This window comes from Bombina bombina, chromosome 7, assembly GCF_027579735.1.
Source record: "Bombina bombina isolate aBomBom1 chromosome 7, aBomBom1.pri, whole genome shotgun sequence".
Taxonomy (NCBI): domain Eukaryota; kingdom Metazoa; phylum Chordata; class Amphibia; order Anura; family Bombinatoridae; genus Bombina; species Bombina bombina.
Window position 1 is genome coordinate 420,157,448 of NC_069505.1, and position 24,526 is coordinate 420,181,973.

A 24,526-nucleotide genomic window follows, 5' to 3' on the forward strand; every position below is an offset into this window, starting at 1 on the left:
ATTTATTGATAGTGTAGTGTTAGGTTTAATTGTAACTTAGGTTAGGATTTATTTTACAGGTAATTTTGTAATTATTTTACCTAGGTAGCTATTAAATAGTAAATAACTATTTAATAGCTATTGTACCTAGTTAAAATAAATACAAAGTTGCCTGTAAAATAAATATAAATCCTAAAATAGCTACAATATAATTATTCGTTATATTGTAGCTAGTTTAGGGTTTATTTTACAGGTAAGTATTTAGCTTTAAATAGGAATACTTTATTTAATAAGAGTTAATTTATTTAGTTAGAATAAAATTATATTTAACTTAGGGGGGTGTTAGGGTTAGACTTAGCTTTAGGGGTTAATACATTTATTAGAGTAGCGGCGAGGTCCGGTCGCCAGATTAGGGGTTAATACTTGAAGTTAGGTGTCGGCGATGTTAGGGAGGGCAGATTAGGGGTTAATACTATTTATTATAGGGTTTTTGAGGCGGGAGTGAGGCGGTTTAGGGGTTAATACATTTATTAGAGTAGCGGCGAGCTTCGGTCAGCAGATTAGGGGTTAATAAGTGTAGTTAGGTAGCGGCGACGTTGGGGGGGCAGTTTAGGGGTTAATAAATATTATGTAGGTGTCGGCGATGTTAGGGGCAGCAGATTAGGGGTTTATATGTATAATGTAGGTGGTGGCAGTGTATGGTCGGCAGATTAGGGGTTAAAAAAAATTATTATAGTGGCGGCGATGTGGGGGGACCTAGGTTTAGGGGTACATAGGTAGTTTATGGGTGTTAGTGTACTTTAGAGCACAGTAGTTAAGAGCTTTATAAACCGGCGTTAGCCCATAAAGCTCTTAACTACTGACTTTTTTGCGGCTGGAGTCTTGTCGGTAGAGGCTCTACCGCTCACTTCAGCCAAGACTCTAAATACCAGCGTTAGGAAGATCCCATTGAAAAGATAGGATACGCAATTGACGTAAGGGGATCTGCGGTATGGAAAATTTGCGGTGAGGAAGTGAGCGTTAGACCCTTTCCTGACTGACTCTAAATACCAGCGGGTGGTAAAAAGCAGCGTTAGGAGCCCTTAACACTGCTTTTGACGGCTAACGCCAAACTCTAAATCTAGGCGTAAGTTTTTTTTTTATCTCACAGGTAAGTTTTTATTTATTTAAAGATAGTTATATTGTAATTTTAATTAAAAGTTAGGGGGGTGTTAGGTTTTGGGGTTAATAGTTTAATTTAGTGTTTTGCAATGTGGGGGACTTGCGGTTTAGGGGTTAATAGGTTTATTTAGTGGTGGTGATGTGGGAGGCCAGAGGTTTAGTGGTTAATAACTTTATTTAGTGGTGGCAATGTCGGGGAGCGGCGGAATAGGGGTTAATAACTTTTATTAGTGTCGGCGTTGTCGGGAGCGGCAGATTAGGGGTTAATAGGTAGTTTATAGGTGTTAGTGTACTTTGTAACAGTTTAGTTATGAGTTTTGTGTAACTGTTTTGTTGCGCAAAACTTATAACTACTGGTCTCAGATAGAGGAACAGATTGTGTCGGTATAGGCTGTAACGCAAGCATTTTAGCCTTATCGCTCAACCTGTAATACCGGCGCTATGGAAAGCCCACGCAAAAACATAATTTTTTTGAGTGCAGGATTGACGTTGCGTTACAAGCTAAAATGCTTGTGGTATAGCTATACCGGCAAGACTCGTTAAAACTGTAACGCAAAACTCGTAATCTAGGTGTATGTTTATTATTGAAATAAATGGATTAGATGTGCTTAAAAAGGATATTGTATATGTTAAAGTGTTTGACTGGGAAGGGCTCAAATGTATATATGTATGTGTATATATTTGTATGTGTGTATTTCATATATTGCTATATATGTGTACATATATTTATATGTGTAGATATATTTAATAGATTTATAATTATATTTAAAATAAAAATAAAAGTTAACATTTTCTTCTAAGTGAAGAACATGGGGCCTATTTATGAAAGGCCTGTCGGACATGAACCGACAGTGCGGATAATGTCTGACAGACTTCGCTGAATGCGGAGAGCAATACGCTCTCCGCATTAAGCATTGCACCAGCAGCTCTTGTGAACCAATCGGCCGCTAGCAGGGGGGTGTCAATCAACCCGATCGTATTTGATCGGGTTGAATTGCGGCAATGTTTGTCCGCCTCCTCAGAGCAGGCGGACAGGTTATGCAGCACCGGTCTTTAGACCGCTGCTTCATAACTGGTGTTTCTGGTGAGCCTAAAGGCTCGCCAGAAACGCGTGGCTTCAAGCTCCATACGTGGCTGCGCTATCCGTCTGCCAGATATTAGTCTACCTGAACCTTTTGCTAAAGCACAAACTTTTTACTTCCAACTTGTAATATGAGCACAAAAATATGAGTGCTATGGATTTTACTTGCATGGTTTTAATGCTCAATAACGCTAATGTTGTTGTGCTCCACTTGTAATCTAGGTAATCTAGGCCACTGCTGTCAGATATGCACTATAATAGGATAGTGCATATCCCTCACTCTGAATATTAAAGCTCTGCTTTCTAAAGTGTAGGTCACCTTAATGTAATAAAAATTAATAAGACTTTTATAACCTACCCACTACTGGCAAATGGGCTCATAACCTACACTACTATATTGCAAATTGCTTAAATGCATTTATACATAAAAAGTGCAGGACAATCATAATTTATAGACAAATTTGTGCTACCACGTTGATCACAATTATAATTTCAGTAAAGAAATGACTAATGGCTTAATCTAATTAGTCCAGCTCTGTTACTTTGTCCCTAAGAATATACAGTGCTGCTGAGTAAAATGAAGTTTGATTTCTTGAGTTGAGCCGTTAGTGAGAACAACTAGCAACAATCCTTACCGAACTCGGACAACATAGTTGTGATGTTGCCAATGGTGATTCTCTCCCCAGACTCCGAGATCTTTGGAGGGCCCAATCTCTTTACGCTGCAGATGTTGGTGAGCAGCTGGGAGGGAAGTAACTGATGTCTCCATATATTAGGACCTGACCTGTAATAGACAGGAAAACACAGTCTTAAATTTACTTCTGTAAGCAACATTCAGTAGATTGTTGTAAATAAAAAAAAATAAAAAAAAGAGTGTATATATATATATATATATATATATATATATATATATATATATGTGTGTGTGTCCATTACTTCCTGTCACAACCCTACAAGGAGGCTGTGGTCTCTACAGGAAGCTTATCAAGCATTATGTCATAACATTTTCAAGTTGTTTTAGTATTAAGTGAACAGACTATATAAACAGGGAGTCAGATTTTCTCATGCTCAGAACTGGAATGAATGAAACTTAAATTTCAAAAATGTTCCAGTCTTACCACACTGCAGGGAAGGGGCTACATTGCAAGAAAACAAGTAAGTTGTTTGCCGTTTTTGTTTTACACAATCTGTTTCTTTTTATGTTCATTTTGATTTAACATATTTTTTTCTTTACCAAAGGAGCACTGTTTAATATCTCTTTAATGGGAAAATTCATATTGTTCCGGTGGTTATGGTCTATTAGTTATCTGGGCACCATGTTACTTTATATATTGTGAATGGTTAGTGTATTTGGCTGTGGATTTGTACATAAATATCTGGATTTGGCATACAAAAATATATCTATATATCTGGCTACTAATGCTATTTGTAAAACAGCTACTTACACACTGTAGGATTGTGGGATCCCACAGTTAGCTCCAAAGCAAGAGAGAAGCCGGTCTTCTAGATCAATGCAGGTCTCTCCTATCTTATCGTCTGCTGTTATTATATCATAATCCATTAGTGTGATTTTCAATTTAGACACCAGGGGGATGGTGCACGGTATCTCAAACAAGCTATCAAGAAAATAGTAAAAGTTAATGTTTGTACCATTTAGCCTGAAAATTACAATTGCTAATTCTGTGACACTTTAGTACCAAATGCTCTAAATGTTATTGTGTTCAGGACAGAACAGCATAAACATGATTATATTTTCCTGTTTCAAATGGGTTTTCCCTTAATCATTTTCTATATATAGACACTAAAGCAGGAAATATATTTACTGAATCTTGAGGATGTGCAGCAGGGTTTTTAGTTAGTAAACAGCAAATACAACGGGCCCTGGGCTTGGGTTACAGATGCTGTAACCAGTCTTGTAACTTGATTACGAATATTTTATTTTAAAAGTGGGTCCCCTGTTTAAATGGGGTCCTATTCAGGTGCCTTGTTGGCCTTCTTGTTAATTCTGTTCTGCAGCACAACCAAATAATTTAACAGTAATTTATGACAATGGATCAAATTTATTAAGGTATTGATGTAACTTTTACAGTTTTCATACTAAATGCAATCAAATAAAGGTGATAATTGTTCATTTGTTTTTGTTGATTCCCTAGTTAAAACAAAACTAGCCAATAGGTAATGGACAATTGACACTTACTTGCCAAATACAGGATTTAAGCTCCCTGGTACGTAGTTCTTTCTCGTGTCGAACTTCTTGTCCCCCAGTGAGATCTTCAGATAACTGTCACACTATCAAAAGAAGAGTCTAAGTTTATAAAGCAATCCTGACAATAAATTGCAACACACATAAGCTTCCCACTACATTTTTCTGAAAGTAATGCTATTAAAATGAATGTACATTTTCATGAATGAGTGCCCGTTTTTTAAAAATAGTATTAAAAAAAGGGGCACTTTCATTCATGAACATTTACATTGCAGGGGTTTTGTTAAAATACTTACCTTTCGGAGGCTTAGCCAACTACGGAGCTGACTAGACGTGCAAGGGCAGAGCTCTCCTGATTATAGGGAGATTTTGCACATTATTCTCTTTTATATTCCCTAAAAAACAGTTTAAACATTTTGCCCTAAACATCTAACCACCTCAGCAAGGCAGACTACTGGCTGTTACACCCTCAAATAGTGACACCGGGCTGCTGAGGGTTCCGTTACGAACCTGAGTGTTCTCGAGCAGTGTCAGTGGATCGCTTGGAGACCGGATAGCCACACACCAGCTGGATCACTTGCCCTCCTGCAGGAGATCGTTCTCTCTTCATACAGCATAGTAGAGGATCATTTTGGACAGACCCCGGAGGACTCTCTGCTTACCTGGGGCAGAAAACGTGCAAAATCGTGCCATCTTGCAGCTCCTCCACAGCTAGCTAACATAGAGACAGGATCGCAACACTCTGATTGACACAACCTGCTCTCAGTACCTCAGCAGATCACCTATTACTGGTAAGCCCACTGTATAGCCTTCACTACAACGGTTGGCTCTGTGTGGGAACGTTTTACTGTTGTCCTCTTGCACCGCCTGGTATATTGGGCCCCCACTGGGAGAATAACTAACAGCACCAGAGATAAGCAGGCACGCTCAATCTACAGTCTGTGGTCACCGGGAGGGAACACAGCCCCAACGGGAACTAGTGTGGGAGGAATTTTCACAGCATGCAGGTCCTAAACATCAGGGCAGAATTGTTTACCTAAGACTCACCCTTAACTTGAAGGATTGCCACAGTCTGCCCTGATGGATACACACATAGCCATTTTCTCATAACCCCCCTGAGATTAGTAAGGCAGCAATACTATGTTTTTTTTTATATATGTATAACACAAGGCTCCACTCAGACTGCAGTATTAAAGTAACTGCTAAAAGCTTTTCCTAACTCTGTTCACTCCTCTCACTTGTACTAAGGAACACTCCACAAATAAAGTGTTTATCTTCATCAGACCCCTAATGTATTTAGGTCTCTTAAACCTTTTCACTTCAACAGTCCCTCTATAAAGCTTGGTCTGCCTAAAGGGAATCACAAATAAGAAACAAGTAGAAGAGGGGAAAAGCTTTAGAGAGAAGAGGAGAGATGAGGAAAGGAAGGAGAAATAAGGGACAGCAGGGAGGAAGCTATGAAGCAAGAGAGACGGAGACGAGAAAGAAGGGGAAAAAGGGCAGAAAAAACTAGTCTACCTCCTCACCTACATAAAGCAGGTGGCTTTTCATAACCACCTGAAACCTAGGCTCCTCTCCTCCCATTCCCGCAGGGCTTGTTTGACTGTGGGTCATACCCCTACTCCTTTTACCGACTTTGCTTATAGGGGGCACCTCCCCAGGAGGGGAGCTACTCATACGGATGATCCCAGTCTATAACCACCTATAAACCAGTGAAGCGTCACCAGTTGGTAAATTAACCTCCATTTCTCACTTGGCTAACTTGACCCGGCCACGTAGTGTTAACCACTGGAGGTAGGGGGTTCCGAATTCTCTCCCCCCAGTTCCATCTCTACTAGGGAAGTCAAGGCCCAGAACATTAATACATTTACTCCTACATAGATGATAAACCGGTTTGACAAGATGGTCCATGCCATGAAGAAGAAACAAGAACCCCAAAAGGACCCTAGCAGACCATTTCAATAGTAAAAGTAGCTACGACCAAGAGGCTTCTGATGATGACTCGAGAGACTCCACCTCCTCTCTCAAAGCAGTTAATACGAGCATGAACCGACTTTCTCTTCCTCATTCATCGATACTTGACCATATTAATGCTCTCTCCGACAAAATGGATACCCATTATACCTCCCTTAAGCAAGACCTCAGAAAGTCAGTTAGTAAGCTGAAGAGAGACTTATCTACCCTGGGTGAGTGCACAAAAACACTTGAAAGGAAACATGAGGAACTTGGGGTAGACCATGCAAACCTCCTCTCTTATACCCAGAATCTAGCGGAACAGATTTCAGATCTTGAATCTAAGATGGCGGACCTGGAGGACAGGTCACACCATAACAACCTTAGGATCAGATGTATAGCGGAGGATGTGGGTACATCTGATCTCATTGGTCTATTCAAAGAACTATATGGCACGCTTCAGGATCAGGATCTACTGATCGATAGAGCCCATAGGGCTCTCCGCCCTAGGAACACAGCTCCGGACTCATCCAGAGATGTCATTGTCAGATTACATTATTTCACAAGTAAGGAGAAAATCATCAGAGCCTCCTTCACCAACAAAGCCTTGAAAGACCCTTACCAAACTATTAAAATTTTTCCAGACCTCTCGCCCCACACTCTGGCTAAAAGAGGAACATTCCAACAGTTTACCCAAACTCTCCGACAGCATAGTGTGAAGTACAGATGGGGATTCCCAGTAAAAGTCTTTGTTCAACATGGCGACCACTCTTACACCACTTACACCATTTCCTCACCCGAGCAAGGTATGAAGCTTCTCCAGACACTTGGACTGTCTCACACTCCGAATCTCAACAATAAGTCTCCTGAGAACCCTAGGGCCCTCAATTCAGGAGCTCCTGAGTGGCAACCATCTCTCAAACCACCTCAACAGTCGAAAAGAAAAGACATAACGCTCTCAAAGGACATACCTTGAACCATTTGCGCTATTCTCTTCCTTCAAGTTTACCTCTCCCCTGTCGTTGTTGGTCATTAACTAGGATCAGTGAAGGCCTACGTACGGGTACTCATCTTACCCTTTATTATTGGCCCGGAAATATCCACCCTATTCGAGGTTTGAGGTTATACACGACTGGTCTTTACTTTAACCTATATATATGTATTTTCAAATGGCTAGTTTTACTTATTACCAGAGTTTATATACCCTACTGTACACATGTTCACTTTCCCTGTAATTATCAGTTCTCCCTTAATGCTGCACGTTTATGCAGATGACACAGGGCTCCTACAGATTCTTGGGCCCAACACCCCCCCCCCACTTCCCCTTCAGTACCCCCATTGATTGGAGGTAATACTCTTGATCCCTTCATACCTACACCATTCAGACTCACGTCCCCAATTAGTAACACTAGACAGGCTAGAATTTGCTTCTTCACGTTTATCCAGTAGGCTTGGGCTAGAAAACATAATTTATGTAAGAACTTACCAGATAAATTCATTTCTTTCATATTAGCAAGAGTCCATGAGCTAGTGACGTATGGGATATACATTCCTACCAGGAGGGGCAAAGTTTCCCAAACCTCAAAATGCCTATAAATACACCCCTCACCACACCCACAAATCAGTTTAACGAATAGCCAAGAAGTAGGGTGATAAGAAAAAGTGCGAAAGCATAAAAAATAAGGAATTGGAATAATTGTGCTTTATACAAAAAATCATAACCACCACAAAAAGGGCGGGCCTCATGGACTCTTGCTAATATGAAAGAAATAAATTTATCAGGTAAGTTCTTACATAAATTATGTTTTCTTTCATGTAATTAGCAAGAGTCCATGAGCTAGTGACGTATGGGATAATGACTACCCAAGATGTGGATCTTCCACACAAGAGTCACTAGAGAGGGAGGGATAAAATAAAGACAGCCAATTCCGCTGAAAATAATCCACACCCAAAATAAAGTTTAATATTAAAAATATAAGCAGAAGATTCAAACTGAAACAGCTGCCTGAAGTACTTTTCTACCAAAAACAGCTTCAGAAGAAGAAAACACATCAAAATGGTAGAATTTAGTAAAAGTATGCAAAGAAGACCAAGTTGCTGCTTTGCAAATCTGATCAACCGAAGCTTCATTCCTAAACGCCCAGGAAGTAGAAACTGACCTAGTAGAATGAGCTGTAATCCTCTGAGGCGGAGTTTTACCCGACTCAACATAGGCATGATGAATTAAAGATTTCAACCAAGATGCCAAAGAAATGGCAGAAGCTTTCTGGCCTTTTCTAGAACCGGAAAAGATGACAAATAGACTAGAAGTCTTTCGGAAAGTCTTAGTAGCTTCAACATAATATTTCAAAGCTCTAACAACATCCAAAGAATGCAATGATTTCTCCTTAGAATTCTTAGGATTAGGGCATAATGAAGGAACCACAATTTCTCTACTAATGTTGTTGGAATTCACAACCTTAGGTAAAAATTTAAAAGAAGTTCGCAACACCGCCTTATCCTGATGAAAAATCAGAAAAGGAGACTCACAAGAAAGAGCAGACAATTCAGAGACTCTTCTGGCAGAAGAGATGGCAAGGAACAAAACTTTCCAAGAAAGTAATTTAATGTCCAATGAATGCATAGGTTCAAACGGAGGAGCTTGAAGAGCCCCCAGAACCAAATTCAAACTCCAAGGAGGAGAAATTTACTTAATGATCCTGATGGAAAAAAGGACCTTGCAACAGAAAGTCTGGTCTTAACGGAAGAGTCCACGGTTGGCAAGAGGCCATCCGGACAAGATCCGCATACCAAAACCTGTGAGGCCATGCTGGAGCTACCAGCAGAACAAACGAGCATTCCTTCAGAATCTTGGAGATTACTCTTGGAAGAAGAACTAGAGGCGGAAAGATATAGGCAGGATGATACTTCCAAGGAAGTGATAATGTATCCACTGCCTCCGCCTGAGGATCCCGGGATCTGGACAGATACCTGGGAAGTTTCTTGTTTAGATAAGAAGCCATCAGATCTATTTCTGGAAGTTCCCACATTTGAACAATCTGAAGAAATACCTCTGGGTGAAGAGACCATTCGCCCGGATGCAACGTTTGGCGACTGAGATAATCCGCTTCCCAATTGTCTATACCTGGGATATGAACCGCAGAGATTAGACAGGAGCTGGATTCCGCCCAAACCAGAATTCGAGATACTTCTTTCATAGCCAGAGGACTGTGAGTCCCTCCTTGATGATTGATGTATGCCACAGTTGTGACATTGTCTGTCTGAAAACAAATGAACGATTCTCTCTTCAGAAGAGGCCAAGACTGAAGAGCTCTGAAAATTGCACGGAGTTCCAAAATATTGATCAGTAATCTCACCTCCTGAGATTCCCAAACCCCTTGTGCCGTCAGAGACCCCCACACAGCTCCCCAACCTGTAAGACTTGCATCTGTTGAAATTACAGTCCAGGTCGGAAGAACAAAAGAAGCCCCCTGAACTAAACGATGGTGATCTGTCCACCACGTCAGAGAGTGTCGTACAATCGGTTTTAAAGATATTAATTGAGATATCTTTGTGTAATCCCTGCACCATTGGTTCAGCATACAGAGCTGAAGAGGTCGCATGTGAAAACGAGCAAAGGGGATCGCGTCCGATGCAGCAGTCATAAGACCTAGAATTTCCATGCATAAGGCTACCGAAGGGAATGATTGTGACTGAAGGTTTCGACAAGCTGAAATCAATTTTAGACGTCTCTTGTCTGTCAAAGACAGAGTCATGGACACTGAATCTATCTGGAAACCCAAAAAGGTTACCCTTGTCTGAGGAATCAATGAACTTTTTAGTGAATTGATCCTCCAACCATGATCTTGAAGAAACAACACAAGTCGATTTGTATGAAATTCTGCTAAATGTGAAGACTGAGCAAGTACCAAGATATCGTCCAAATAAGGAAATACCACAATACCTGTTCTCTGATTACAGACAGAAGGGCACCGAGAACCTTTGTAAAAATTCTTGGAGCTGTTGCTAGGCCAAACGGCAGAGCCACAAACTGGTAATGCTTGTCCAGGAAAGATAATCTCAGAAACTGATAGTGAGCTGGATGAATCGGAATATGCAGATATGCATCCTGTAAATCTATCGTAGACATATAATGCCCTTGCTGAACAAAAGGCAGGATAGTCCTTACAGTTACCATTTTGAATGTTGGTATCCTTACATAACGATTCAATATTTTTAGATCCAGAACTGGTCTGAAGGAATTCTCCTTCTTTGGTACAATGAAGAGATTCGAATAAAACCCCAGCCCCTGTTCCTGAACTGGAACTGGCATAATTACTCCAGCCAACTCTAGATCTGAAACACATTTCAGAAATGCTTGAGCTTTCGCTGGGTTTACTGGGACACCGGAAAGAAAAAATCTCTTTGCAGGAGGTCTTATCTTGAAACCAATTCTGTACCCTTCTGAAACAATGTTCTGAATCCAAAGATTGTGAACAGAATTGATCCAAATTTCTTTGAAAAAACGTAATCTGCCCCCTACCAGCTGAGCTGGAATGAGGGCCGCACCTTCATGTGGACTTAGAAGCTGGCTTTGCTTTTCTAGAAGGCTTGGATTTATTCCAGACTGGAGATGGTTCCAAACTGAAACTGAGAACCAAATAATTTATTACCCTGGAAAGAAAGGGAAAGTAGAGTCGATTTAGAAGACATATCAACATTCCAAGTTTTAAGCCATAAAGCTCTTCTAGCTAAAATAGCTAGAGACATAAACCTGACATCAACTCTGATAATATCAAAAATGGCATCACAGATAAAATTATTAGCATGTTGAAGAAGAATAATAATGTTATGAGAATCATGATCTGTTACTTGTTGCGCTAAAGTTTCCAACCAAAAAGTTGAAGCTGCAGCAACATCCGCCAAAGATATAGCAGGTCTAAGAAGATTACCTGAACACAAATAAGCTTTTCTTAGAAAGGATTCAATTTTCCTATCTAAAGGATCCTTAAAGGAAGTACCATCTGCCGTAGGAATAGTAGTACGTTTAGCAAGGGTAGAGATAGCCCCATCAACTTTAGGGATTTTGTCCCAAAACTCTAATCTGTCAGACGGCACAGGATATAATTGCTTAAAACGTTTAGAAGGAGTAAATGAATTACCCAAATTATTCCATTCCCTGGAAATTACTTCAGAAATAGCACCAGGAACAGGAAAAACTTCTGGAATAACTACAGGAGATTTAAAGACCTTGTCTAAACGTTTAGATTTAGTATCAAGAGGACCAGAATCCTCAATTTCTAATGCAATTAGGACTTCTTTAAGTAAAGAACGAATAAATTCCATTTTAAATAAATATGAAGATTTATCAGCATCAACCTCTGAAACAGAATCCTCTGAACCAGAAGAATCATTAGAATCAGAATGATGATGTTCATTTAAAAATTCATCTGGATAAAGAGAAGTTTTAAAAGACTTTTTATGTTTACTAGAAGGAGGAATAACAGACATAGCCTTCTTAATGGATTCAGAAACAAAATCTCTTATGTTATCAGGAACACTCTGAACATTAGATGTTGATGGAACTGCAACAGGTAATGGTATTTTACTAAAGGAAATATTTTCTGCATTAACAAGTTTGTCATGACATTTAATACAAACAACAGCTGGAGGAACAGCTACCAAAAGTTTACAGCAGATACACTTAGCTTTGGTAGTTCCAGCACCAGGCAGCGATTTTCCTGAAGTATCTTCTGACTCAGATGCAACATGAGACATCTTGCAATATGTAAGAGAAAAAACAACATATAAAGCAAAATTGATCAAATTCCTTAAATGACAGTTTCAGGAATGGGAAAAAATGCCAAAGAACAAGCTTCTAGCAACCAGAAGCAATGAAAAATGAGACTTAAATAATGTGGAGACAAAAGCGACGCCCATATTTTTTTAGCGCCAAATAAGACGCCCACATTATTTGGCGCCTAAATGCTTTTGGCGCCAAAAATGACGCCACATCCGGAACGCCGACATTTTTGGCGCAAAAGAACGTCAAAAAATGACGCAACTTCCGGCGACACGTATGACGCCAGAAAAGATTTTTTGCGCCAAAAAAGTCTGCGCCAAGAATGACGCAATAAAATGAAGCATTTTCAGCCCCCGCGAGCCTAACAGCCCACAGGGAAAAAGTCAAATTTTTTAAGGTAAGAAAAAATGATTGATTCAAATGCATTATCCCAAATATGAAACTGACTGTCTGAAAATAAGGAATGTTGAACATCCTGAGTCAAGGCAAATAAATGTTTGAATACATATATTTAGAATAGCTTAGAATGTCACAGAAAATAAGACTTACTTACCCCAGGACACTCGTCTACATGTTGTAGAAAGCCAAACCAGTACTGAAACGAAAATCAGCAGAGGTAATGGTATATATATAAGAGTATATCGTCGATCTGAAAAGGGAGGTAAGAGATGAATCTCTACGACCGATAACAGAGAACCTATGAAATAGACCCCGTAGAAGGAGATCATTGAATTCAAATAGGCAATACTCTCCTCACATCCCTCTGACATTCACTGCACGCTGAGAGGAAAACCGGGCTCCAACCTGCTGCGGAGCGCATATCAACGTAGAATCTAGCACAAACTTACTTCACCACCTCCATAGGAGGCAAAGTTTGTAAAACTGATTTGTGGGTGTGGTGAGGGATGTATTTATAGGCATTTTGAGGTTTGGGAAACTTTGCCCCTCCTGGTAGGAATGTATATCCCATACGTCACTAGCTCATGGACTCTTGCTAATTACATGAAAGAAATAGCTCTTAGCAATTGACAGCCTTACATACTTATAGTATCCTTAACATTGCCTCTTTACGTTGAGGTCGTAGAATGGTACAGGCCCTGCACAAAATTTTAATCTGCATTTAATACTTGAAAATGCGTGAGATAATTGCTGTACTACATTTGTTTATTCTGTTAGGTCCACATATGGCCTGATTTAGATCTGGGTTTAATACTCGTAAGCATTTAACTGTGTCTTTTAAGTTTTTATGTTATTAGAGATTGTGAATGTTAACTGTTTGTTATTTGCACTTGATGACATCTATCTCCACTCTCTACTCACTATCCCAACCCTCTTAACTGTTCAATTGTAAACCCTCCCCGCTACCTCATGCAGGAGTCTACATCTGCAAGACTTCCCTACTCTTGTAACTACAACACCTGAGATCTGGGGGGACACCCCCAGAACCCCCCCTCTTCCCACCCCCTGCTACTCTTCCAACCGCCTCACGATACTCCCCACCCCCATCACAATAACACCCACCTTCCGCCCTGCAGTCCACGTAGGACACTCTACATTATTGTCACCCTCTCTTAGCTCACCTTCCCATCATAAATAGTGTCCACAAAAAAACGGCCTCATGGTTGGAACTGAGTTACTGATCCCTCCTACGTCCTTCCGCTGGCGCCAGTCATTCTGTACCATTACATCACATTCCATCTTACTTGAGATTGCTTTTTCATATTCTCCTCCTCCTATTTACCCTTCCTGTAACTAAAGCGGCTCTTTACCACTGATTTCCCTAAATCAGAAAACTGACATATCCAAGTTACTATATCTCTACCTGAACACCATAGGTGATACTATTCCAGTACACCCAGTTATACAAACCATTCCTAACCACTCCAGAAGGAATCAGAGAGTTCACCTCTCTACTCGTACTTTATTCATTCTTTCCCTTTTTTTTTTCTCTCTCCACCCCCTCCCTACAGGATGAAGGGCCTTTGCCTGGTCTCCTTGAATACCCAGGGGCTCAATTCGCCTACAAAAAGAAGCCTTTTACTAATTTTTATACAAAAGACTAGAGTAGACATAGCTTTTATCCAGGAAACCCATTGGCTACTATCTCCTGATATAACGCATAAATACAAAAAATACCCGGTAGTAATTGAAGCTTCCTTCTCATCCAAAGATAGAGGTGTAGTAATATTTATTAGTAATAATATTAAATATGACCCCATATATGTGGAGTGCGACCCAATCTGTAAATTAAACGGAGACTTAGTCACCCTTGTGAATTTATACGCTCCTATCTCTAAACAAATAAGTTTTCTAAAAAAACTACTAAAGTCAGTATCTGATGTGAAGCAGGATGAGCTCATAATTGGGGGGGATTTTAATCTTATATGGAACCACACTTTGGATAGGTCCGGCCCGAGGTTCTCCACCGCAAACAGAGCCATCCATTCTCTAGCTAGGGCCTTTCAGATGCTCCTTAGTCAATACAACCTCTATGATGCCTGGAGGTCATTCCAACCACAAGACAGGGAGTTTACCTTTTACTCTTACACCCATAAATCCCACACACTTATTGATTATTTTTTTATAAGCTCACGGATGTTAGACCGTATTTCGTACTCCAGAATCTCTCCAATCTCTTGGTCGGATCATGATGCTCTTACCTTACTACTTGGTCCTCTTATACAGGACACCTCTCCACTGGTAGGGAGCCTGAACAATAGGTTAATTACAGACCCCACTTCTAAGCAAGATCTATATGAACAGATCTCTGAATTCTTAAATATTAACAACAACGCTGAAACCTCGACAGAAGTTTTATGGGCCTCATTTAAGGCCTTCCTTCAAGGTTATTTTATTAAAAAAAGATACTGATATACGCAAAAAACAAGGAGCCCTTTTATTTGTATCTTGAGACAACGGCTTAGCTCCTCTTACTCTAGCTTAGTTAATGATGAAATTTTAGAGGTCTCTAAACAAATGCAGCTACTTGAAACTCAGAGAGCCCATACCATTCTAGACAAATTCAAACAAATTATACTACTACCAAGGCAATAAAGCCTTTTCTCTTTAAGCGACTAAACTCAGACTCTAATGGCCCAATACAGAATAAATGGTATTAAGACAAATAATAATACTTCAGTATATTCCTATAGGGAAAACGGCGAAACCTTTAAATCCTTCTACAATGCATTGTATAATATTGAAGCTGATTTGGAACTTCCTCCGCGTTCTCCTATGGAAATAAGATCATATTTGGATACCCTACATCTTCCACAACTATCATAGGAAGATGGCTATAATCTCACAACTCCCATAACATTTGAAGAGGTTCAGGGTGTTATTAAGGATTTAAAACTAGGCAAGTAATTAGGCCCAGATGGATATTCAACTCGATTTTATAAACTTTCCAACCGCTAATTGCTCCCCTCTTATGTAGAGTCTTTAGAGAGGTTATGCACAAAGGTGCATTTAGTATTGAGTTCCTAGAAGCCAGGATAGTTACTATTTTAAAGCCTGGCAAACCTGCGGACCAATGCAGTAGCTACCGGCCCATTTCCCTTATTAACCTGGACACAAAAATCTATGCTAAAACCCTCTCTTATAGGCTATCTGAAGTTATCCCCCACCTGGTCCATTCAGACCAAATGGGCTTTATCTCACATAGAGAAGGTCCAGACGCTATCAGGCGTATATTAGATGTGTTTGCGAAAACAACCAGGAGTGGGAAACCCTTCCTTGCCCTGTCTCTTGATGCCGAAAAGGCCTTTGACAGGGTAAGATGGGAATATCTATGGGAAACTTTGAGAGCCTTTCATTTCCCAAATGCATATATACTGCAGTCCAAGCGCTATACGCCTGTCCTACGGCTAGAATCAGAGGAATAGGATTTTCAACCTGGTGTATTCTCTGTGGCGAATGGCATCAGGCAGGGTTGTCCCCTCTCGCCTCTTCTGTTCGCTCTAGCTATAGAACCTATTGCGCAGGTCATTATGTTGGAACGGGGAATTTTAGGCATCGCTGGAGAGAACTCAGCATAGAATTTCTCTTTTTGCTAATGATTTCACTCTATTCCTAACCTCCCCAGGCACTTCTATACCAGCAGTGTTCCGACTTCTTAACTATTTCAGCTCACTCAGCTTCTATAAACTTAGCCTTTCCAAAACAGAGGCTCTACCTATTAATATCCAGACTCAGGACCTGGCTTCCCTACAAAGATCTCATAACTTACAATGGAACTCTTGATCGGTTAAAATCTTAGGCATACATATTAGCGATGACCCTTCTACCACCATTCTTAAAAACTATTAAGAAAGATTACCTGAGTTTAAAAACTTGTTGACCTCATGGGAGTTGAGGGAGGTCTCTTGGACAGGAAGGATAGCTGCAGTCAAGATGTCCTTTCTGCCCAAAATCACTTATCTAATTAGATATATTCCTCTTAACATTCCCAGACCTATCCTAAATAAGTCTTATCACCTCTTATGTTTGGAAAGACAAAAAATCCAGAACCCCTAGACAAACTTTGCAAAGACACACTGTCCAACAGAGGCTTAGCCTTGCCCAATATAATCTTGTATTATAATGCGGCCCGACTGACTCATTTACTAGGATGGAATACCTCAGATCAAGCCCCGCTCTGGCATGACTTGGAGTCCTCGTTCTTACCATCTGAGTTAGGTCTCTCTGATCTTTTGTGGATTCCTCCACATCATAGAAAGGACTTGGGGAAAAGTTGTCCCATACTGCACAATGCCTTTCAATTCTAGGACCAAGTGAGACATAACCCAGATCTGGCCCCTCACCCGTCCCCGGTCACCACCCTGGCCAGTGTGCTTTTCTGCCTAACTGACTCTCATATAAACTTGTGGCGTAATATTCAAATCCTGAATGTTACAGATCTGTACGAGAATGACACATGGATCCCCCACTCTCAGCTATACTCAAAGTACCAAATACCCACCCATATCCAATTTCGAGGCATATTGCCTCAGCTCCATCCCAAGATCCTGGGGATACCCCAAAAGCAATCTTAGATCTCAAACAGCCTGGGAACGGAAATGGACACAGACACACACAGTTAAACGATCTCTGTCTTTTCACTATGACCTCTTACTTGAACCTCATATCCATTATAAATTAGCTCAGTTTGCGGCTTAGGAACACAACCTGGGTTTTGCAGCAGATGCCGACACTTGGTTCAGACAAGCATTACAAACAAAAAAACTGTTACATTGTGCCACTCTATGCAATTACATTATAAAATCCTAGTCAGATGGCACTTAGTACCCACCATTCTAAACGAGATATTCGGTACTCAGTCCTCCATGTGCTGGAGAGAGTGTGGACACCAGGGTACAGCTCTACATATATGGTGGTCCTGCCCCAAAGTACAGCCAATTTGGAGAAAAGTATACCATATTACCCAATTACACATCACTCCCCTATACTCCCGAGAGGTCGGTCTACTACACATGCAAATCACAAATCTAAGCCCAGCCAATACAGCATTGATAATCTACCTCTTTATGGCCACTAAACTAGCAATAGCAAGAGCCTGGAAACTCAAGGATCCCCCCTTCCTTCACACATATTACATCCATTATACGATATATTAGACAGATGGAGCTTTACTCTTATAGAGTCCCAGACAGAGTAGATTTCTACTTAGAGATCTGGTCACCTTGGTTAGCAAAGTTCCCGGACTAAGTACATCCGCACAAAGCATGCAACCTATTTCTTGGGAGGGGATGGAGAGATAGATGGAATTTCCCTCCCCCCCCCGAAAATCCCCCATCTCCCTCATACATGCTCTCTTTACATTTCACCTTCATGGAGTGGTACCCTTCCTGAAGTGGTATTCTTCAACTTGTACAATAACATGAAAAACAGAACTATTTATAGTAGCCAACATCTACTATATTCTGTGACACAAAATAAAAATAAAATGAGGTTTAACTTGATTGATTCACATTGGTTACACCTCCTGACTCCACCTTACAGTATAGTACACTTCCCATCTCCCTGGCACTGGTTGGTTGTTGCACACTGATTTGTTTACTTCTGTATTTCTCGCTCCTCCTCATATTAACAGACAACTAGTGTGGAATGTTTATAACAGGTACCTGAATATATCCTGTTCTAGACTATATGACTAAGTGTACCCTCAATATTGTGAATGTAAACATTGTGATCTCTTTGTTGGTTTCCTTATATCTCAATAAAAAAACTTTTATAAAAATAAAATAAAAATACCTTTCTTTTCTAAGATATGGTGAGTCCACGACGTCATCAATTACTGTTGGGAATACCACTCCTGGCCAGCAGGAGGCGGCAAAGAACACCACAGTAAAGTTGTTAAGTGTCACTCCCCTACCCATAATCCCCATTCTCTTTGCCTCTGTCAATGGGAAATTGCTGTCCAGGTATCTTCAGTGTTATCTGAGGCCTTATCTGCCATTCTTATACTAAAAGGAAAATGCAGAGGAATATTAGAGGATCAGATGTTAAGGTTTCCGCTCCTACCTCTGCTAATCAGATAGCCTCCTTCATCTGATTCTGAAGTCGTATCCTTCAGATTTAAGCTTGAACACCTTTGTGTATTGTTTTAGCTACTTTGGACGACTCCAAACCGCCTGTCGTTGTCAACCCTAAAAAATCAAGTAAACTTAATAAATACTTTGATGTTTCCTGTTCCAGACCGTACAACATAGATTATTGCCCATGAATGGGAGAAGCCAGGGATTCCATTTTCCCCGCCTTGTGTTTTTAAAAAGATATTTCTTGTTGCTGACTCCATTAAAGACGCATGGCGTTCGGTGCCTAAGGTAGATGGGGCCATCTCTACTCTGGCTAAGAGAACTACTATTCCTATAGAGAATAGCTGTTCTTTCAAGATCCTATGGACAAAAAGCTGGAAGCTTATTTGAAGAAGATATATGTTCACCAACACCTTCAGTGGCCACCAACAGTTTGTATGGCCACAGTTTTCCAGTGCAGCATCTTACTGGTTCAATTCTCTGTCTGAGTCTCTTCAGGTTGAGACTCCTTTGGAGGAAATCCAAGATAGGATTAAGGCTCTCAAGCTAGCCAATTCCTTTATTTCTGATGCCACCATGCAAGTTATTAAGCTAGAAGCAAAGATATCTGGCTTCGCTATGCGAGCCCGCAGGGCTTTGTGGCTGAAATCATGGTCAGCGGATGTTACCTCTAAGTCCAAGCTTTTAGCGCTTCCTTACAAAGGTAAGAGCCTGTTTGGCCCTGGTTTGGCAGAAATAATCTCTGACATTACTGTTGGAAAAGGGTTTTTCTACCACAAGACAAGAAGAATAGATCTAAAGGACGTCAAAGTAATTTTCGTTCCTTTCATAACCCCAAAGGAAAGTTTTCCTCTGCGTCTCCAAGGCATGAACTGTCCAAGTCTTTTTAGAAACCCATTCAGTCTTGGAACAAGGGAAAGCAATCTAAGAAACCTGCAGCTGAGTCTAAGTCAGTATGAAGGGGTTGCCCCCGGTCCGGGACCGGATCAAGTGGGGGCAGACTTTATCTGTTTTACCCAGCTTGGGTACGAGATGTCCCAGATCCTTGGGCTGTGGACATAGTGTCTGAGGGTTACAAAATAGAATTCAAGACTTTTCCTCCCAGGGGAAGGTTTCTTCGCTCAAGATTATCTGCAGACCAGATAAAAAGAGAGGCATGCTTGAATTTCATTTGGAACCTTTCTTTCCTGGGAGTAATAGTTCCTGTTCCCGAAAGGGAACAAGGTCTGGTATTCTATTTCAATCTGTGATTCCCAAAAAAGAGGGAATTTTTTGTCCTATTTCAGACCTAAAGTGTTTAAACAAGTTTCTCAGAGTACCATCCTTCAAAATGGAGACCATTCAGTCCATTCTCCCCTTGGTACAACAGGGTCGGTTTATGACGACCATAGACCTGAAGGATGCGTATCTTCATGTTCCCATTCACAGGGATCATCACAAGTACCTGAGATTCACATTTCTAGACAATCACTTTCAGTTTGTGGCTCCTCCGTTTGGCCTTGCCACAGCTCCCAGAATATTTTCTGATTCTGGGGACTCTCTTGGCAGTGATCAGGGCTCGGATAATTGCAGTGGCGCCTTACCTGGATGACATATTGGTTCAGACGCCATCTTTTCAACAAGCAAATTCTTATACAGAGATCTTGTTGTCTTTTCTACGTTCTCACGGATGGAAAATGAATCTGGAAAAGAGTTCCCATGTTCCAGCTACAAGGGTGGTTTTCTTAGGGACCATAATAGATTCTCTGTCTATGAAAATTTTTCTGACGGAGGTCAGAAAATCCAAAATTCTCTCATCTTGCCTCTTTCTACAGTCTACTGTTTGGCCATCAGTGGCTCAATGTATGGAGGTAATTGGTCTGATGGCTGCTTCCATGGACATCATTCCCTTTACTCAATTCCATTTGAGAGCAGTACAGCTATGTATGCTCAGACAATGGAACGGGGACCATTCGGATCTGTCTCAGAGAATAGATCTAGATCAGTCGACGAGAGGCTCTCGAGGCACATGTTTCAGGAGACCTTCCTGAGTCGTTGTAACCACGAACGCCAGCCTGCTGGGCTGGAGGGCAGTCTGGGACTCATTAAAAGCGCAGGGTCTATGGGCTCAGGAGGAGTCTGCTCTCCCCATAAATATCTTGGAGTTGAGAGCGATTTACAGTGCTCTAATAGTGTGGCCTCAGTTGTCCTTAGCCCAGTTTATCAGGTTCCAGTCGGACAATATCCCCTCAGTGGCTTACATCAACCACCAGGGAGGAACTCGGAGTTCCTTAGCCATGAAGGAGGTGGCTCAGATTATTCATTGGGCAGAAGCCCACAATTGTCTATCATGCCATCCACATTCCAGAGGTTGACAACTGGGAAGCGGACTTTCTGAGCAGACAGACTTTTCATCCCGGGGAGTGGGCACTCCATCTGGAAGTGTTCTCCAGGTTAACCCTCAAATGGGGGATCCCGGCGTTGGATCTGATGGCGTCTCGACAGAATGCCAAGCTTCCAAGGTACGATTCAAGGTCAAGAGATCTTAAAGGCGTCCTAATAGATGCTTTGGCAGTAGCTTGGATTTTCAGTCTAGCATATGTTTCTTCTGTCTGCTCTCCTTCCAAGAGGCATTGATCAGATCAAACAGGAGAAAGCATTGGTAATTCTAATAGCTCCCGCGTGGCATCGCAGGACCTGGTATGCAGACCTAGTGAAGATGTCATCTCTTCTACCTTGGAGGCTGCCTCTGAGGAAGGACCTTCAAACTCAGGGTCCATTCCTTCATCCAAATCTCGTTTCTCTGAAACTGACTGCTTGGAGATTGAACACTTAGTGTTGTCTTAGTGTGGCTTTTCTGAATCGGTCATTAAAACCATGATTCAGGCTTGCAAGCCTGTTAATAGAAAGATTTACCACAAGATATGGCATAAATATCTTTATTGGTGGGAATCTAAGGGCTACTCTTGGAGTAGGGTCAGGATTCCTAGGATTTTGTCTTTCCTCCAGGAAGGTCTGGAGAAAGGTTTGTCAGCCAGTTCTCTGAAGGGTCAGATTCCTGGATTATCGGTTTTGTTACATAAGCTTCTGGTGGATGTGTCAGATGTTTAATCCTTTTGTCAGGCCCTGGTCAGAATCAGGCCTGTCTTTAAATCTGTTGCTCCTCCTTGGAGTCTTAATTTAGTTTGTAATGTCTTAAAACAGGCTCTATTATATCTATATCTATTATTTCATAGATACTAAGTTGTTATCTTGGAAGGTTTTGTTTCTTGTTGCTATCTCTTCTGCTTGGAGGGTCTTGGAGCTCTTAGCCCTGCAGTATGATTCACTTTATCTTATCTTTGTACTAAGTTGGGTTATCTTCCTAAAGTGGTTTCTGGTAGAAATATTAACCAGGAAATCATTGTTCATTCTCTATGTCCTAATCCTTCTTCTAATAAGGAATGTTTGTTGCACAACTTGGATGTTGTGCATGCTCTAAAATTCTACCTACAAGCGACTAAGGACTTTTGTCAGTCCTCCGCCTTGTTTGTTTGTTTTTCTGGAAAGTGTAAAGGTCAGAAAGCTACTGCTACTTCTCTCTGGGTGAGAAGTATGATCTGCATTGCTTATGAGACTGCTGGACAGCAGCCTCCTGACAGAATAACAGCTCATTCTCCTAGGGATGTATCCTCTTCTTGGGCTATCAAAAATGAAGCTTCTGTGGAACAGATTTGCAAGGCTGCAACTTGGTCCTCTCTGCATACTTTTTCAAAATTTTACAAATTTGATACTTGGGAGAAAGTTTCTTCAAGCGGTGGTGCCTTCTGTTTAGGTCTGCCTGTCTTGTTTTCCCTCTCTAGTCATCTGTGTCCTCTAGCTTGGGTAATGGTTCCCAACTGTAATTAATGACGTTATGGACTCACCATATCTTAGGAAAGAAAATAAAATGTATGCTTACCTGATAAATTTCTTTCTTTCCGGATATGGTAAGTCCACGACCCTACCCTTAAATTTAAGACACTAACGCCTAGATTTAGAGTTCTGCGGCCAAAGGGGTGCGTTAGCTACGCGTGCTTTTTTTCCCACGCACCTTTTAAATACCGCTGGTATTTAGAGTTCACAGAATGGCTGGGTTTTCAGTGTGTTAGGCTCCAAAAAGGGAGCGTAGAGCATAATTTAACGCCACTGCAACTCTAGATACAAGCGGTGCTTACGGACGCGGCCAGCTTCAAAAACGTGCTCGTGCACGATTCCCCCATAGAAAACAATGGGGTCATTTGAGCTGAAAAAAAAACCTAACACCTGCAAAAAAGCCGCGTTCAGCTCCTAACGCAGCCCCATTGTTTTCTATGGGGAAACACTTCCTACGTCTGCACCTAACACTCTAACATGTACTCTGAGTCTAAACACCCCTAACCTTACACTTATTAACCCCTATTCTGCCGCCCCCGCTATCGCTGACCCCTGCATATTATTATTAACCCCTAATCTGCCGCTCCATACACCACCGCCACCTACATTATAGCTATGTACCCCTAATCTGCTGCCCCTAACACCGCCGACCCCTATATTATATTTATTAAACCCTAATCTGCCCCCCTCAACGTCGCCTCCACCTGCCTACACTTATTAACCCCTAATCTGCCGAGCGGACCGCACCGCTACTATAATAAAGTTATTAACCCCTAATCCGCCTCACTCCCGCCTCAATAACCCTATAATAAATAGTATTAACCCCTAATCTGCCCTCCCTAACATCACCAACACCTAACTTCAATTATTAACCCCTAATCTGCCGACCGAATCTCGCCGCTACTGTAATAAATTGATTAACCCCTAAGCTAAGTCTAACCCTAACACTAACACCCCACTATAATTTAAATATAACGAAATAAATTAACTCTTATTAAATAAATTATTCCTATTTAAAGCTAAATACTTACCTGTAAAATAAACCCTAATATAGCTACAATATAAATTATAATTATATTATAGCTATTTTAGGATTTATATTTATTTTACAGGTAACCATGTACAATAGCTATTAAATAGTTAAGAACTATTTAATAGCTAAAATAATTAAAATAATTACAAAATTACCTGTAAAATAAATCCTAACCTAAGTTACAATTAAACCTAACACTACACTATCAATAAATTAATTAAATAAAATACCTACAATTACCTACAATTAAACCTAACACTACACTATCAATAAATTAATTAAATACAATATCTACAAATAAATACAATGAAATAAACTAACTAAAGTACAAAAAATAAAAAAGATTACAACAAATTTAAACTAATTACACCTACTCTAAGCCCCCTAATAAAATAACAAAGCCCCCCAAAATAAAAAAAATGCCCTACCCTATTCTAAATTAAAAAAGTTCAAAGCTCTTTTACCTTACCAGCCCTTAAAAGGACCTTTTGTGGGGCATGCCCCAAAGAATTCAGCTCTTTTGCCTGTAAAAAAAAAACATACAATACCCCCCCCCCCAACATTACAACCCACCACCCACATACCCCTAATCTAACCCAAACCCCCCTTAAATAAACCTAACACTAAGCCCCTGAAGATCTTCCTACCTTATCTTCACCTCGCCGGGTATCACCGATCGGTCCTGGCTCCGAAATCTTTATCCAACCAAGCGGGGCTGGCGATCCATAATCCTGCGGCTGAAGAGGTCCAGAAGAGGCTCCAAAGTCTTCATCCTATCCGGGAAGAAGAGGCGATCCAGACCGGCAACCATCTTGATCCAAGCGGCATCTTCTATCTTCATCCGATGAGGAACGGCTCCATCGTGAAGACCTCCAGCTCGGATCAATCTTCGTCCTCCGACGTCACACTGAAGAATGACGGTTCC

At 40.9% G+C, this 24,526-nt stretch overlaps 1 protein-coding gene across 1 annotated transcript in view; it reads right to left on the reverse strand.

The window, feature by feature from the left end:
• The window catches only part of LOC128636413 (myoferlin-like), a 276,260-nt gene that overhangs the window by 58,735 nt on the left and 192,999 nt on the right, over positions 1-24,526 (reverse strand). Inside the window, 3 exon segments of the mRNA XM_053689430.1 lie at positions 2,857-3,005; positions 3,667-3,837; positions 4,419-4,510. Of these exon segments, the coding sequence (XP_053545405.1) occupies positions 2,857-3,005; positions 3,667-3,837; positions 4,419-4,510 (412 nt within the window).